At 30.9% G+C, this 19,008-nt stretch overlaps 1 protein-coding gene across 2 annotated transcripts in view; it reads left to right on the plus strand.

Moving 5' to 3' along the window:
* Positions 1–11,530, plus strand: part of LOC139511561 (choline transporter-like protein 2) — a 34,974-nt gene extending 23,444 nt beyond the window's left edge. For both annotated transcript variants that reach the window (XM_071298397.1, XM_071298398.1), the window contains exons 18-23: positions 1,217–1,286; positions 2,309–2,382; positions 3,992–4,062; positions 6,214–6,302; positions 7,755–7,839; positions 8,526–11,530. In XM_071298397.1, coding sequence (XP_071154498.1) covers positions 1,217–1,286; positions 2,309–2,382; positions 3,992–4,062; positions 6,214–6,302; positions 7,755–7,839; positions 8,526–8,638 — 502 coding nt within the window. In that variant the 3' untranslated portion in view covers positions 8,639–11,530. The remainder of the gene's footprint in view (positions 1–1,216; positions 1,287–2,308; positions 2,383–3,991; positions 4,063–6,213; positions 6,303–7,754; positions 7,840–8,525) is intronic.
* Positions 11,531–19,008: the final 7,478 nt, after the last annotated feature.

Below are 19,008 nucleotides of genomic sequence, written 5' to 3' on the forward strand. Positions count from 1 at the left end.
GAATTAACAAGTTCCTGGGATCGATACCGATAGTATATTCACATGTTACTTATTACCTATGTTACTTATTACCTTATCTGTAGTTCCCCATCTGGCAGTCACACCACCAAATGGTGTATTTAGGATTTGCTATATACACATGTCATAATCACAGGGTTGACACTACTAAATTCAATCATTGTCACATTGTTCCCTTTTGTAGTATTTTAATTAAAGTACCGGTATGACTTTCTATGGCTTATATGACAATAGGAATACTAAAAATCTGGACTTAAAATAATGCATATAGATACAGTTTTCAATTTGTTTGCGAGCATGACTTAAAACATGGATTCAAAGAATTCAACTTTATTTATAACTAATACAGGAATATGCTGTTGATTAAAAAATACTCCATTCCAGGCCCTTTTGTTTTTCAAATAATTAATATTACCAATAACTGATAAGTTCCAGGTCAACGGGTTCAAACAGAAAGATTTCGAAAGAAGACAAAATTGTACATCTAATAATCGGCTAGTCCAAATAATCATGACGTCTTGGAAGGCTATTTTAAATTTTTGCTTTGACGTCGATGTAAGGCGTCAAAGAAAAAAATATACTAGTTATAGCCTTTCAAGATGTCATAATTATTTGGACTAATTACTGTGCCTTGTTAGAGATATGATAGCTTAAAGCGGATTATTTTTGCAGGTGTGAAATTCCATGATTTTCATTGAATATAGTATACAAATTTTGTTTGCAGTTATTATTTTGGCAAAATCAAAACTTTTATCAATACCATTGCATGTGTAATTTAAAATTGGCAGAATTTATTCTGCTGATCTTTTTCTGTGAGTGAAAATTTACACCCCGCAAAAATAACTTGCTATATGGTATGACAATAGAGACCATTCATGTAGGAAAATAAGTTTCCTTGCATTTGATCAATTATGTATGAATTTTATAGAAAAAAAGCTGGTTAGCTGAGTTAAAACTGTGACTGAAACTCTACAGTGGAACAAGTTTTTGATAAACTTTTTGGTACTAAAATTGATATTTCTGTAGTGGAATAACTTTCAAAGTCATATAACTAAACTATTGAGCAGTTTTAGTTCAGAAATTACAAACAATTCTTGATAAAATGATGATAAATATGACCATTGGTTGTTTCCTTGACATATATTACAAATCTTTTTTTATTTACATTGATTTACAACTGAATGTTTTTCTATTTCAGGTGTCTTAAATGTTGTTTTTGGTGTTTAGAAAAGGTTATGAAATTTCTAAACAAAAATGCTTATATAATGGTAAGATATGGTTAAAAAAAGGGGCGAAAGATGCCAGAGGGACATTCAAACTCATAGATCAAAAATAAATTTACAACGCCATGGCTAAAAAAGAAAAAGAAGATCAGACAAATAATAGAACACAAGACACAACATAGAAAACTAAAGACTGAGCAACACTGATCCCACAAAAAACTGGGGTGATCTTGGGTGTTTTGGAAAGGTAATGAGATCCTGCTCCACACATGGCACCCGTCATGTTGTTATTAACAGTTATCATATTCATAAATCAGCAAGGTCTGGACTATTTTTTTAGTATGGAGTAGATAACTGTCTGCACTAATTTAAAATATTTTTTTTTAATTTTAAGTCAACATTTTACCAAATTGGGGAGGGAGGTCTTCCATTTGTTTCGAAAAATTGTTTGCAACTTAAGATTAAGTTAAGAACTAGTTCATCTGCACTGGAATATAAAAAGACACAATTGTAGCATTCAAATATCTATAGAAATCAAATAAGACAATTTTGAACTAGAGATATAAATCTGTTAAACGCACCTAACAAATAGCCATTCTGACTTTAATTAAATCAAAATTTCTCATTTTTTGTCCTAAGAATTATGTTTAGAAGTTATACATGTGAATTAAAATGCAGTGAACATTCTTTTTGATGTTTGGAAATTACAGCTTAAATTATTGCTACTTTGTTGCCGATTTACTGTTCAAGATGGCCACCAGGATTTTTTTTTATTAAATTAGGGTCCAATATTTAACTAAATTTGGCCTCAATCATTATAAAGGTACCTGTTATGATTTTAATCTATTTTTACATGATTCCAAAACCAAAGAAGAAACAGGTGAGTGACACAGGCTCTTGAGATCCTCTAGTTTTGCTGTCAAAAAAGTTTATATTTAATAGATGTATGAAAAAAAACATGAAAACTTCAATTTGTATCCACTCTTTATGTAATCGAAATGCAGAAAAAAATATGCAATTCATTATTATGGAAATAAAAGCTGAAACATTAAAATTGATTATTTCAGATAGCAGCACATGGTAAAAACTTTTGCACTTCGGCAAAAAATGTTTTCATGCTTATACTGAGGAACATTGTCAGGTATGGTCATTCATTTTAGTTCAGAAAAACTAGTTTAAAGTTGTGAACTTTAAACTGGGTTTTCTAAAGAAAAATTTTCATTATTTAAAATGATGAAGTATGATAGGCAGGCAGCTGCCAACAGTTTCGGTAGAAATAATTGATGAACTGCTCAACCAATTGCAATGCTTTCAAATTTTAATTTGTTGTTACTGATGATAAAATGGAGGTCAATTAGTTTGATATTGGCAAGACTGTCAGATAATCAGGAATTATGGTCCTCAATAGATTGGAATGAACCCTTTAACCAATGCATTTCAAATTTAAGGTGTTGTTACTGAAGTTTAAGATGGAGATCGAATATGAAATTGAAGATTTTTACTTTTTGTTCAGGAGTTATGGTCCTCTTTTAAGTTTAGCAATGGTTATATCCAAAATACAGAAATAGATTTAACAGCTGATTTCTTGCTTTATATTGATAACAATTTCATGGGGACAAATTTATTTTCTTGAATTTAATATATCTTTATACTCAGCTTATTGTCATTGTTGAGCCTTCAATTTTTGTTGAAAAAGCGAGACATAGCGATCCTACATTCCATCGTCCTTGTCATCGGCATCACAAATATCCACTCTGTGGTTAAAGTTTTTGAAATTTTAAACACTTTCTTAAACTATCCTGTATTTCTTGCACAGAAGTAAAAAAATAATCCTTTTTATCCATATTTTACTTATAAATTTAAATGGACATAGTTTTTCTGCCAGTTAACATAACATTCACTCTGTGGTTAAGGTTTTTAAAATTTTAATAAATTTCTTAAACTATCCTAGGTTTCTACCGAACTTGGACAGAATAAAATTGAGAAAGGAAATAGGGAATGTGTCAAAGCGGCAACGACTCGACCATAGAGCAGACAACAGCCGAAGGCTACCAATGGGTCTTCGATGTAGCGAGAAACTCCAGCACCCGTAGGCGTCCTTCAGCTGGCCCCTTAAAAAATATGTATACTAGTACAGTGATAATGGACGTCATACTAAACTCCGAATTATACACAAGAAACTAAAATTAAAAATCATACAAGACTAACAAAGGCCAGAGGCTCCTGACTTGGGACAGGCACAAAATTGCGGCGTGGGTTAAACATGTTTATGAGATCTCAATCCTCCCCATATACCTCTAGCCAATGTAGAAAAGTAAACGCATAACAATACACACATTAAAATTCAGTTTAAAAAAAGAAGCTTGTTTTATGATCAAGAGCTAGTATGCAGAAGGAAAAATATATTTTCAGTTTTTCTGTATGTTACTTATATGGAATCTTATATATGGACTTAGTCCTCCAGTTAACATTACATACAGTCTGCAGTTTAAAGTTCTTAAAACATTACTTACATTCATAAATTAGGAGAGACACTGGGTTCTGTAGACCCCTTACAAATTTGTTTATCTATACATTGATTTTTACTTGTGTGACTTCACTCATCAGTTACATTGCTAGTTTTGATTAATTTAAGCAGCTATCTAACATTGGTCCATCTCCTGAATAACGTCAGCTTTGAATGATATTCCTATAGTTATAAATCTGTTTTTAAGTAATTGAAACTTTTGTCATAATTTTTGATATTATAGGGTTGTAGTGATAGACAAAGTTACAGACTTCCTGTTGTTTATTGGAATACTTGTAGTTGTAGCAGCTTCAGGTAAGTTATAAGAGGGTAATGCCCTTTACTGATAGGCATCCAACGGTCTTTTTCTGCTACTGTTAGCGTCAAATTGGTTAAAATTTTACTGTGATTCGTCAATTTATCCTTATTCTTATTCGTCAGAGGTCTCAAATAATTATCTTTAGTGTTAAGATTAACATGATGCTTTAAAATCAGTCGATTTTTTTCTATCGTCTATAAAAACATGTTCATTTTTGTCGAGCCTGCAACTTTTGTTGCAGAAAGCTCGACATAGGAATAGTGATCCGGCGGCGGCGGCGTTAACTAACTTCTTAAAAGCTTTATATTTTAGAAGGTGGAAGACCTGGATGCTTCATACTTTGTATATAGATGCCTCATGTTACGAATTTTCCGTCAGTCACATGTCAAATGTCCTTGACCTCATTTTCATGGTTCAGTGACTACTTGAAAAAAAAGTTCTGATTTTTTGTAATGTTGAATTCTCTCTTATTATAAGTAATAGGATAACTATATTTTATATGTGCATACCTTGCAAGGTCCTCATGTCTGTCAGACAGTTTTCACTTGACCTGGACCTCATTTCATGGATCAGTGAACAAGGTTAAGTTTTGGTGGTCAAGACCATATCTCAGATACTATAAGCAATAGGGCTAGTATATTCGGTGTATGGAAGGACTGTAAAGTGTACATGTCCAACTGGCAGGTGTCATCTGACCTTGACCTCATTTTCATGGTTCAGTGGATATAGTTCAATTTTTGTGTTTTGGTCTGTTTTATTTCATACTATATGTAATAGGTCTACTATATTTGTTGTATGGAATGATTGTAAGGTGTACATGTCTAGCGGGCAGATGTCATGTGACCTTGACCTCATTTTCATGGTTAAGTGGTTATAGTTAAATTTTTGTGTTTTGGTCTGTTTTTTTCATACTGTATGCAATAGGTCTACTATATTTGTTGTATGGAATGATTGTAAGGTGTACCTGTCTAGCTGGTAGATGTCATGTGACCTTGACCTCATTTTCATGGTTCAGTGGTTATAGTTAAATTTTTGTGTTTTGGTCTGTTTTTTTCATACTATATGCAAAGGTCTACTATATTTGTTGTATGGAATGATTGTAAGGTGTACATGTCTAGCGGCAGATGTCATGTGACCTTGACCTCATTTTCATGGTTCAGTGGTCAAAGTTCAGTTTTTGAGTTTTGGTCTTTTTATCTAATACTATATACCATAGGTCAACTATATTTGGTGTATGGAAATATTTTATGATCTTTATGTCAGTAGCGCAGGTTTCTTTTGACCGTGACCTCATTTTCACGGTTCATTGCACAGTGTTAAGTTTTTGTTTTTTGGTCTATTTTTCTTAAACTATAAGTAATAGGTCAACTATATATGTTGAATAGAAACATTGTTAGCTGTACATGTCTGCCTGGCATGGTTCATCTGACCTTGACCTCATTTTCATGGTTCATTGGTCTTTGTTTAGTTATCTTGGTTAATGTTAAGTTTATGAGACAGTTGGAATAAAGCTTTATACTTAGGACTATCAACATAATATCAATGATTAGTATAGAAGGCGAGACATTTCAGCGTGTACACTCTTGTATTGTCATGCACCAAAAATACTGTTAACTTCATTTGGCAAGAATTTTCACCTTTATTCATCATGAAGGTAATTTTTCCCTGCTAATTTCTGAATAACAAAAAAAATGGGAAAATATTTGTTTGTGTCAAATTAATCTGAATTGTGTAAACATTAGACTAAATGGCCATTACTTACAATATGGCGAGGATTATTGGTCCGTATGCACACCTAATTCATGGCAAAATATTCAGTTTAATGATTTTGGCCATTATGCGATATAAGAAGAAGAAGTACTGTTTCTATTTTGAATTTTAGAAATATAAACACTGCAAAAATAATCACATCTGGTTTGTAAACTCAGTGTTTGCAAGCTTTGCAATTAGACACTGTAGTTAGATTGTATTTAGATGATATTTTTGTGGTATTAAAGTTCACCATGTGGTGTGTGCTTGAGTCGATTGTTGTTAAAAGATTGCTATTTGATACATTAAGTTTTGGATTACATTGGGTTATTTTGAAATAATAATAATATAGAAAAAACTTGAACACAATGATTCAGATACTTGTTGAATATTTTCAGGTGCTTTTGCATTCCTTTTCTTTGATGGCAGAATAACCTTCCTGAGTTCCTACACACCAACACTCAACTTCTATGTTGTCCCTATTGTGGTGAGTATAAATGCATTTAATTATTGTATTATATACCCCTACTCTAATTCGCCGATATAATGCAGTGATCTTAACATCACAACCGTGAGAGGGAAAACTGTGAAAAATGTAAAGGAAACATGCACTGGAAAAAATTAATAACTGATCCTGAAAGAACAAATTAAATACAACAAATCATTTGAAAGTTAATTAGCTTGTGATCAACAATGACTTAATGAAATATTATTTGTTGATTATACATTAAAGCTGAGACTACTATAACACAGAGATTGGTCACTATCTGTACTGGCCAGTCAAATCGTATTTACACGATGTCCACGGGATGCGCCTTGTTATAGTAGTCTCAGATTAAAGATTCAAAAATAAACATGCATACAGGACTTAGTTTAGTATATCTGCATGCATTGGTTCATTAATTTCGTTGATATATGCTATTATTTATAAGACAAGACAAGACAAGATAAGTTTATTAATACACTCAGGCACATATTGTGTGCAACAAGAGCAGCATTATGTAGTATAAGAAGTATAGTAGTGTGTTCATTGAATTTTATCTATAGATTTTTTTTTGTTGCATACTTGATTTGCATAGGATTTTTCAATAAAAGGCTGAAATTATGCCTTAAAGTATTAATGCATTGCGAAAAACAAATATTTTATCAAATAAATTTAAGTCAGATAGTCTTATGAATATCCTTATGATATTGGATACAAAGGAGAAGGTCCGGTAAGACCCCTTTTTGGCCCCAAAATATAGCAGTTTTACCAAATTGTTAAAATGTGAACTTTTAGTTATTTATTGGACAGTAGAATGATTCTGCTACATAAATATGGGCTGTTTTTGACAATACAATTCACATATATCGAGTACTAGCACCACTAAGTCATGCTAAATTACTAAAATCTTCACAATTCTATCATTTTAGTTAAATTTTAGACGGTTTTCGCTTAAAACGAAAGTGGCCGCATTCGTGTTCATTCTTAATATTGGAATGAGAGTTGTATTTTATGATAAAACATAACATATATAAAGGTTTAGGATGAACACGGATGCGGCCACTTTCATTTTTGACAAAAACCATCTGAAAAGTGACATTTTTTAACAAATTTGGTAGATTTCTCATTTTGAGCTTGAATCGGATCGTTTTTATTGACTAAATCAGTTAAAATCCTTTACAAAAACTAACTGAATCAAATGAAATAGACACTTACGTGTTTAAAAAGAGGTCAAAATCTTTCTTCAGATGAACCTGAAATTTGAGGCCAAAATCGGTCCTTACCGGACCTACTCCTTTGATTAAGTCTGATGCAGACATTTCATTGTCAAAGCGTTTCAACTGAGGTACTTCAGAGGCGTCAAAAGGCGTCATTATGGAGGATAGGGTTAATAAGTGAACTATACCAAAAACTTCAAACCATCTTCAAATTACTTTTATATATTGCCTTTTTCAGTTGGTTATTATTGGAGCTTACATCATAGCAAGTGCCTTTTTCAGTGTGTATGGTATGGCAGTTGATACATTATTCTTATGTTTTTGTAAGTATATTGGTATTTAATATTGGGCTAAAAAATGAAAGTTATATTTGTTCCTTGCCTCTTGGCAGAAACTATTGGATAGGTAAAACGGTTTTATCTAAAAAAAAAAAAAAAAAAAAGGACCTTTTATAGCTTGATATGCAGTATGGGTTTTTCTCATTGTTGAAGGCTGTACTGTGACCTAAAGTTGCCCAACTTCTACATCATATGGGAGTGAGAATCACAATTATAATACTTTTTGGCCTTATACATGACCACCTAAACTACTCTGGTGAATATTTTATTTCATGATTTTGCTTAATTCAGCATATATTTCTAATTTGTAATTTGTTTCACATGTAAATTAGTGGTTTCCCTGTACAAAAGAAACGATGAAAATTGGTATCCAACTAATAATAATGAATACACACAGGATAAAAGTAAAGGTTCCACACCAAATGATAAGTTGTAATGTGTTTTGTCAGACAACTACTTTCTGTTTTCAGATACTTTGAATTAAAAGTAGGGTATGCTACCGTATTGGTTGTGTATTCTCTGCATTTTTTATCCAAAATATGTAGTGCGGATTATACACAACTATAGATGGTTTTTCATTTTTAAAATTTTATTGTATTTATTTTTTTAATTTTTAAGCATGTGTGTGTTTTTGCTAAAGTGATGTATCATCTGAACTTTTATAATTTCAGTGGAGGATTTAGAAAGGAATGATGGCAGTGCAGACAAACCATATTACATGAGTAGTCAGCTGATGAAAATTGTTGGCAAGAAGAATGTTTTGGCACGCAGAGATTCTCGATAATCATTGAAGTATAATACTGAATGAACATTGATAGGTTGTTGCAGAAATTAATAAGACAAATGCTAGAACAAAATTCTAACTTGACAACAATGTGTTTACTTCCATCTATAACTGTAACTAATGATCAAATTTGTAGTACAATCATTTTGTAATATTGACAGTTACAATACTGGTTTTTAACCCCATACAATGTGTTGTTGGGGATATAGAAATAACAGGTGCTCATCCAGTCTTGTAAGTGCTCTCACATATACAATTCTTGCCTGATTTTTATAATATTTATATCAAAGTTTCATTTCAGCAATGAAAGAGAAATGCAACAGGGAAACATTCATAAAGTGGAAAATTTAGAACCTGCAAAGGATGGGAGATAACTCTTGTCAGTATTAAATTAAACTTGAGTTATCTCCCCTTGATTTTTATTTAAATGAAGGAATGTAAATAAAACCTACCATGAACTAACAAATTACAATATACATTAATTACAAGCAAATAAAATGGATAAACTAATATCAAGCAATAGCATGGTTAAATTTTACTAACATGGTAAAAGCCACAAGAAGAGGTATATTTCAATATAAATCCCAGAATACACATTAAGGATGTACTTAGATGAGGTTTTGGAATTTGTGTCAAATGTTCGGACATCTTGGTGTTTTTCCATACAATACAAAGTAAAATATTTTGCCCCATAACACCCATTTATTTTTTCATATAAGACTTAATAGCACATGAAAGGTCATTTACCAAAATTTTAAAAGATTCTTGAGTTTCATTTCTTTCGTTTTGAGACCCAAATAATACCAATGCTAATATAAGGTTAAAGTCCCAGTCAGCCTTTTCCTGCCATACTTTAAATCTCAAATATCTCGAAAAGGAGGTCCAATATTTTTATCCTTAAAGAATGCTCTACCAGATTATTGTATCAATTTTAAATTCTTCATTTATTAATTTTCACCTAACCTCACCTTAGTACATCCTAAAGCTAAAAACATTTATTACTTAAAAAAAAACAACCAATGAGGTTTTTAGAATAATCATTTATTTTGAACCAGGAATCTACAAGGCAAAAGCTAGAGATAGAAAAATAATGGCTGTAGATTTTTAAACAGTCCTCATCAGTTTAGTAAAGTTAAAAATAATTGGTTTAACTTTTGTTTTTAAATTGTGAAATAACTCATTCAAGATTTTATAAATAAAAAAATATTAATTGAGTGATAAAACAAAATATTTATTCACAAATGCTCTACATTAATTACCTTTGTTGTTTGGTCACACAAGTTGAATATTTTTCAATATTTTTCTATGTTTGAATCTTAGGCTAGTTTTTATTTATAACATTTTCAATGACTTTCAATGAAATAAAGCAGATGATATAAGGACCTACAGTATATGTTTAATTCTTTTTCATGCAACCTTATTGATAATGTCTTGAAAACACTCATTGATATATGATGTTGGTGTAATTATTCACATGTGATAATTAATTTGCATTGCATATTGTTATTTTTTATAAATTATTTATTGAGTGCATTTTGTTTCATTTATTTTTAGCTTGGTATGTGCTGGCACATATTTTTTTTTTATAACATATGAATCTGTGATAGATATTATTATATGAATTGTCTTTCTTTGGTTCTAATACTTGTACATTCCTATAAGTTTTATATAACAGCAAAGACAACTCACTTTGATACTAATTTTATCAACTCAAAATCGTCTACAGGTTAAGTTGAACTGTTTCTTGACTTGGGAAGATAAACTTATTGAAAATAATCATTTAAGAGTTGCTCTATTTTTAACTTGGACATTAAGGATACATGTTTTTCTTCCAAAATTAAACATGAATCTAGACATATTTATATAGAATTGAATATAAGCCAGAAATTTGTTAACAACGGGAAGGATCTTTGCTAAACTTGCAAAAGTGAAGTGTTTGCAAATGTTTGGCATAACTTGAAGTTTTTCAGAAATGTGTAGCAAATATTCAATAGTCATGGTAAATATATGTAAATATTTTGTAATTGACAATCATGTTTATTTATAACTGCTACAATAAAGTATTCCGTCCACTTTTTAGCTGGTCAATCTTTTTGCTATCAATTAAGCATCCTTTTTATGCCCTGTCCATAATACAGAGAATTATGTTTTATTGTCAGTGTATGTCTATCAATCTGTTAATTTTGCCAAAATTTAGGTTTTTTGTGGAGTTTTCTATAAAGACAGATTTTTTTCAGGTATAAAAAATTACACATTACAAGTACAAGTATAATATTCTGATAGCTTTTTTGGATATCTGAGGGATGCTTACTATTGCTCAATCATTTTTACCACATTCATAAATCTTAATTTATTATTTAATTGCCAAAAAGTGGCATTATTTATTCTTCTACTTTAAACCAAAGTTTTTTTTCTCATTTGATGAGTATTCCTTAAAGATGACATTTTCTAACTAACTAAAATTGAGAAAAAAATAGATAAATATTCCAAAAGCACATTTTTTCCAAAATTAATTCAACCTGTTCAATATTTTTTTTTTCTTCAGCAAGGTGATGGACACAGACTCTTAGAAACTTTAGTTCAAGGAAATTATTGATTGGTTATTTCAGTATCATAAGGCTTGTGGTAATAAATATCCTTGACTGCTTTAATTAATTAGCGATTTTTATCTTTATATACCTGTCCTCCGTCCAACTAATTTGTTGTAGATCAATGTTTTCTAATGAAGTTGGCAAAACTAAATTTAATACATGAAAATTGGATCTATTTTATATCTTTTATTTTTTCCATATATTTTTGCAAGCATTGTTATTTTGAATCATTGTTTTTTTTGTGTGTGAATATATGATATTCATGAAAATGTTATTTACTTATTAAATGTTTTATTTTTAACTTATTGTTGTTATGAATTCTTCCACTTCTTTGAACTAGATGTGTTGAAACAATACAAATGGCCTACTCAACAAGTTGGAACAACTGCAATTTCAACAACACATGTGGACACAAACATGATGGCAGTCTCACATATCAAAAATCAGCTCAAAATCTGAAGGCGTATAGACAAATAGTATGTATAACTGTGATTTTCAACAATTTTCAAAGTTGTAAACCCTTAATTTCTGTAAAAATCAGCGGAGCGGAAAAAAACTTAAACTTGATCTGTTAACTCACATACTTAAAATCAGCCCAATATCTGAAGGCGTTTAGAAAAAAATAATTGCTTGTTGCGGAATGATGGAATGACAGAATGAAGGAATGACAGACAAGGGTAAAACTTTATGGCGCCAACAACTTTGTTGCTGGGCCATAAAAATTCTTGTTACCCTCCCATTCTGTATTCAGGAAGAGATGGTCCTTCCATTTGTATATCTATGTGAGCTTCTGTCCCAATTTTGTGTTTGTTACTTCTGAACTACTTGATGGAATTTTGTGAAATTTTCCATAATCTTCCTCACATGATGTTTTTTGCACATCCTTATTCCTATTTTCATCTGAATGATTTTATGCCCTGCATAGGGGCATTATGTTTATTTGGTCTGGGAGTCCCTTCGTTTGTTTATCTCTATGTCTGTCTGTCCCATCCTTGTTTCCTCTGTCCCACTTTCCTGTCAATAACTTCTGAAATACTGGACAGTATATTGTGAAATTTTCACAGTCTACCTAACATGATGTTTTTGCACATCCTTATTCCTGGTTTCATCTGAATGATTTTGGGGTTTCAATTTCAGTTATTATGGACTTTATAATATTGGACCATTATAGTACACATTTGTTCTTCCACCATCTTTGGTTGTCAAATTGAAAAAAAAAACAATCATTATGGACTTTTAATAAAATAAGCAAATTGTGAGGCAGCAATGCAATTCTTGTATAAAAATTTCATTTTATTGAAGAAGATCATGTGATTTCATCTTAATTTTTACTTATTACAAAATTTACACAGAATATCATTTGATTCAAATGAGAAGATAACTTATGATTTAATTCAAACTAGAGGCTTGAAAGAGCCCTTGTAATCCACTTTGGTCAATGTGCATATTTAACATTCTCCAACGTTGTAGATGAGAATAGAATTCATGACATAAATATCTGTTTTGTTGATCTTGTATCACATGTACTTATCATTAAGTCTGTTTGGGATCTCTCTTTTTAAAATTTTTGTTATATGTTTTCTGGTCTGTGCGTCCGTTCGTCCGTCCGTCCGTCCGTCTGTCTGTCCTGCTTCAGGTTAAAGTTTTTGGTCAAGGTAGTTTTTGATGAAGTTGAAGTCCAATCAACTTGAAACTTAGTACACATGTTACTTATGATATGATCTTTCTAATTTTAAAGCCAAATTAAACTTTTGACCCCAATTTCACAGTCCACTGAACATAAACTAGAGGCTCTTAAGAGCCGGTGTCACTCACCTTGGTCTATGTGCATATTAAACAAAGGACACAGATGGATTCATGACAAAATTGTGTTTTGGTGATGGTGATGTGTTTGAAGTTCTTACTTTACTGAACATTCTTGCTACTTACAATTATCTCTATCTATAATGAACTTTGCCCATTAGTAACAAAGGAAATTATTTTGTAAAAATTTACAAAAATTTTACCAGATTAATGAAAATTGTTAAAAATTGACTATAAAGGGCAATTACTCCTTAAGGGGTCAACTGACCATTTTGGTCATGTTGATTTCTTTGTAGATCTTACTTTTCTGAACATTAATGCTGTTTACAGTTTATCTCTATCTATAATAGTATTCAAGAAAATAACCAAAAACGGCAAAAATTACCAATTGGAGGGGCAGCAACCCAACAATCCGTTGTCCAATTCATCTGAAAATTTCAGAGCAGATAGATATTGACTTGCTTATTGGCTTCATCAAAAACTACCTTGACCTAAAACTTTAACCTGAAGCTAGACAGACAGATGAAAGGATGGAGGCACTAACAGAAGAACGAACAGACGAACAAACGGATGGATGCACAGACCAAAAAACATAATGTCCCTCTACTTTCGTAGGTGGGGCATAAAAATGTTCTATTTATAGCCATGTCAGCCTCTTGGTTGGCCGACTGAGTCACATACTTTGAAAACTAGATATCCCAAAAATGATTGTAGCCAAGTTTGATTAAATTTAGCCCAAAAGTTTCAGAAGAGATTATTTAAAAAGTTAATGAGGAAGCTAAAAAGGAATGAAAAGTACATTTTTTTCTGATTTTTAAAATTCTGTAATTTAGTTTTCTTTCCTATGTTTATTAATATTATATCCCCTAGAAAAGCATACAAAATGTGTCAATTTTTCACGTTACCTGAGACTTGAAAATAAGCTATGATCTAATATAAAAAAGTGTGATGTGGTGTGATTGCCAATGAGACAACTCACAAGAGACCAAATGACACAGAAATTAACAACTTTATGTCACAGTATGGCATTCAACAATGAATTTATATTATATTAAAGAAAAAAGCAAATTATAAAAAAAAGTTTTTAAACTCCCACACTTAGTAACCTTTAGTAAAATATCGGAATTATTTGACATATAAAAATCCTATTAAAATCCCTACCAACTATAGGCTATCAACTTTCAGTACTCTCCAATTCCATATTAACAATTCATATGCAGTAAAAAAAAAAAAAATCCAGATAATTTTGTTCCATAATAAATTTATTTGTGAATAATTTTATTAAGAAAATACATACTAAGGTATAACTCGTAATTGTTTCAACCTCTTCAAAAGTTAATACTAGTAATTGTATATTATATAGCACGATTTTTGTTGTGTCCCCCTGTGATTGTTAATATCAAGGAAAAATAATAAACTGTCATGTAAAACTTGATATTGGCTAATAATCAGCTGTTTTCAAGATTTATGGTCATTTCTTATTTCCTTTATTATTTCACTTTTAGATTTATTAGAGTTCAATTCAGGAAACTGACATTTAATAATGCATAAAAGACTTGATAAAAGATCTCCTTAAGGTTTTATAGTATTGGTGTAATAAGGTCTGCACAAACCCAGTCATGTGATAAGACATTCACAATTGTTCACTGGTGCCCTGTTAACAGAGGCTGTGCCATTATGTAAAGCATACGTATACACTCTCCCAATAAATATGTATTATCTAAATACAAATGTATCAAAAAGTATCATGAAAATAGTAAGGTCACTCAGTCCTCAAAAACACCTGAGTGCTTTATGTATAGTATTATAGTTAATCAAATAAAGAAATTAAATTGTTACTGATATATCTATCTTTTTTTCCATGCCATTTTTTTTACATACCTGATTCAAATAGGTTTTTTTTTCAATAAAAAAAAACCCATCATGTTTTAAGTATTAATGCATTGCAAAAATGAATATTTCATCACTGAAATTACAGTCAGATATTCTCATGAATATACTTTTTATATTAGATACAAATTTTATTAAGTCTGGTACAGATTTTTCATAGTAAAGACGTTTCAACTAAGGCAGTACACAGGTATCAACTGACGTCATTATGGAATAAAGGGAGTGGCATTAAAAGGGGTCATTTAGAAAAGGGTTAAAATCATTTGACTGTAAACCATTACTGACCTAATCTCACACATTTTATTTACTCATGCAATCTTTGCAAAAATTTCAAAGTCAATGAACCACAGGCTTACCATTTATGCAGAAAAGTTTTCATTTAATGTAAAATTTGGTAGAGTGAATTATCCGTTATATGACATTGATATAGAACAGTTTAGTAAAAAAAAAAAATTGGTTCATAACTCATTTTAATGATTTTCTGCATTCACTGAAAGGGAAATTATTGCTCATAATTCATTTTAATGATTTTCATTATTCACTGCATGAAGGGGGAAAATATTGCTCATAATTCATTTTAATGATTTCTGTATTCTCTGAAAAGGCAAGACGATATTAAAAACATGACAAATGACTGTTTTTAAATTTCAAAATAGAAATTTTAAACATGCCAGATTAATTATTAAAATATCTCCTAGAAAATAACCAAGAAACACAAATTAACTGACACAAGACATATAGAGGTTAGCATATGGTCTTACAGGGGCATTAACTCCAAGATAGAATTTTTTTTTCAATGATTAATGAAAGTGAAATAGTGAAACAATAATTTAGTTTTAGAAGCCAGTTTGGTTTAATTTTGTCAAAACAAGCTAAGAAACATGGCTGTGGAATTATTTACTTGCAAGTGAATAATTTCGACCTCATTGATTTTGTATTCATGCGACCTTCAAATTAATCCCCTTAGCTAGAGATTGATTACACATGACTCAGGCGCGTTCACGTAAAAATAAGTTATTAAACAGAAAGAATGTCAAACAAAGGTGACCATTGATATATAATTCAATCCACAAACTCATTCTTATACAGGTAAAAACGATGATTTACCTATAATATGAAAATAAACAGACCTCGAAAAATCCAATTGCATGAGTTTGCTATCTATTCATCTATTTAGTTATGTTTACATTAGTTAGTTATATGACAAGTCTGCAGTCTTTGAAGGTCAACATGATGGTTAAATAGTCAACATATAGACAAAAATAGGCAGGAAATGCTGATACATATTATGAATGGGTTTTATATCAAAATATTGTTCAAATATTTATTTTTTTATTTCTTCATAAAATATTTTAACCTACACCAATGATATTGCCTGTTGTGAGATTTCCAGAAACACATGCACCTAATTAACCTGTACATAAGCAACTAATGTACCTTTACAAAAGGGAATGAATCTCCTATAATGATATTTACTAGAATTTCAAGCAATTATTTATCAATAGCACTGGATAAATTGATCCAACACAGAAAGATCTTTCTTAATTTTATTTAGTAAAGAATAGGGATCAGATTTCAAATGTTCTCTGCAGGTTGAAGATTAAATTGTCTCTTTGGTATTGAACTATTCAAACCACATCTCTTTGTGTTTATATAAAGTACATGGGATAAAAATATCTCTAAATTTACTTGCTTCATTTCAACACAATTTAATCCTTAAGTTAAATTAAGACAAGGGCACGATTATACAAGGAGTTTGGATGGTTCAGGGAGTTTAATTTCTGTGTTCTTGACTCTTGATTCTGTGTTTTATTGGTATAAATGTACATTTACTTAAATTCAAGCTGATGCCATAAGATATAATATAAGTTTGTATGACCAAATATTGCCAACTGACCCCTTGAGGAGTTAAAAACTATATTTCACAATCTGTTCATCTAGTTTGCTTACTTTAAAAACCTTCTCCTTTGAAACTGCCGAATTTATTTCAGCTAAATTTGGACTGAATGAGTTTCAGAGAATCGAGTATAAATTTTGTATTTTATCTCCTTGTACATCTAGCAATAGTTATCAAAAGTACCAGGATTATAATTGTATACGCCAGACGCGCGTTTCGTCTACATAAGACTCATCAGTGACGCTCAGATCAAAATAGTTAAAAAGCCAAATAAATACAAAGTTGAAGAGCATTGAGGATCCAAAATTCCAAAAAGTTGTGCCAAATACGGCTAAGCTAATCTACTCCTGGGGTAAGAAAATCCTTAGTTTTCGAAAAATTCAAAGTTTTGTAAACAGAAAATTTATAAAAATTACCATATAATTGATATTCATGTCAACACCGAAGTGCTGACTACTGGGCTGGTGATACCCTCGGGGACGAAACGTCCACCAGCAGTGGCATCGACCCAGTGGTGTAAATAGTTATCAAAAGTACCAGGATTATAATTGTATACGCCAGACGCGCGTTTCGTCTACATAAGACTCATCAGTGACGCTCAGATCAAAATAGTTAAAAAGCCAAATAAATACAAAGTTGAAGAGCATTGAGGATCCAAAATTCCAAAAAGTTGTGCCAAATACGGCTAAGCTAATCTACTCCTGGGGTAAGAAAATCCTTAGTTTTCGAAAAATTCAAAGTTTTGTAAACAGAAAATTTATAAAAATTACCATATAATTGATATTCATGTCAACACCGAAGTGCTGACTACTGGGCTGGTGATACCCTCGGGGACGAAACGTCCACCAGCAGTGGCATAGCCACTGTGGCTAAAATGAAACATAGGGCTAAAGATCCTATTTTTCTAGGCATCTCTTTTATATTCTTTATTTTTTTTAACCTTTATTTTATAATCTTTTTATTAACCATTTTTTTTTATTCTTGATCTTTTTTATCATTATTCTTTATTATTAAATTTTTTATGTTGGAAAAATTTCCCAATTTATCGCCCTTCATTCTGTATTCTGTAAACCCCATTAAGACCCTCTTCTTTGGCATCAGCTTGTATTTAAATAAATGGACATTTTTTTACATTGATACCAATAAAATCACAGTCTTTAAGTAATTTGTCTTCTTTAATTGTATATATGTACACAAAGGAATATATGTCTTAACTTTCAAGCCATAAAAGGTTAAATACAAGGAGAACTCAACAGGGAAAAAAGTTATTATAGAAGGGACAATGCAAAGTAAAAAAAAACCAACAACAACAAATACAATATTTTAAACAAAATAAAATTAAAAATTAAAGATGGATGAACAAAGACAAAATTGGTTCTTCTGGGACTTATTTTGTGTGTAGCAAAATTGTCCATAGTTGAATGTTATTTTTCTATATCTTGAACTCAAAATGATATTGGATACCTTCTTAGAGGATTTAAAAATCTGTGACACCTAATTAATGATCGAATGTTGTTTTTAGCCAATTGTCCAGTGGCAAATATTTCATGTAAGTTCAGAACAATTTGATTAATTGTTGGTTGCTTAAAATTCCAGTGGCAAATATTTCATGCATGTTCAGGACAAGAACAAAGCAACACTTAAAAGACAACATGGTATGTTTTTTTCATCATTGTTGAAGGTTGTACCATGACCAATAATTGCTTAGGTATATATTCATGTCATTTGAATTCTGGTGAAAAGTAATCATGTCTCATTGGCAATCACATCACATCTCCTCATTTTATACTAATTACAATATTACCAATTAGTTATAGTGCCATGTCAACCAGATATCTATTGGGAACTAAGGTGCATTTAAAATAAGGTGAAATATGTTTCTTGTTTAAATTGTTTCACATTTTCTCATGTGTTGTTATAGAACTATACCAACCAGATATCTATTGTTAACCAGAGCCTTTGAATTGCGGTGAAACATGTTTCTTGTTTGAATTGTTTCACATTCAGTCTTTTGTAGTTGAAGTGTCATATCTACCAGATATATATTGTAAACCAAATAGCCTTTGAATTGTGGTGAAACATGTTTCTTATTTGAAATTGTTTGAATTGTTTCACATTCAGTCGTTTGTAGTTGTAGTGTCATATCTACCAGATATCTATTGTAAACCAAATAGCCTTTGAAATAAATA

This window comes from Mytilus edulis, chromosome 2 (assembly GCF_963676685.1).
Source record: "Mytilus edulis chromosome 2, xbMytEdul2.2, whole genome shotgun sequence".
Taxonomy (NCBI): domain Eukaryota; kingdom Metazoa; phylum Mollusca; class Bivalvia; order Mytilida; family Mytilidae; genus Mytilus; species Mytilus edulis.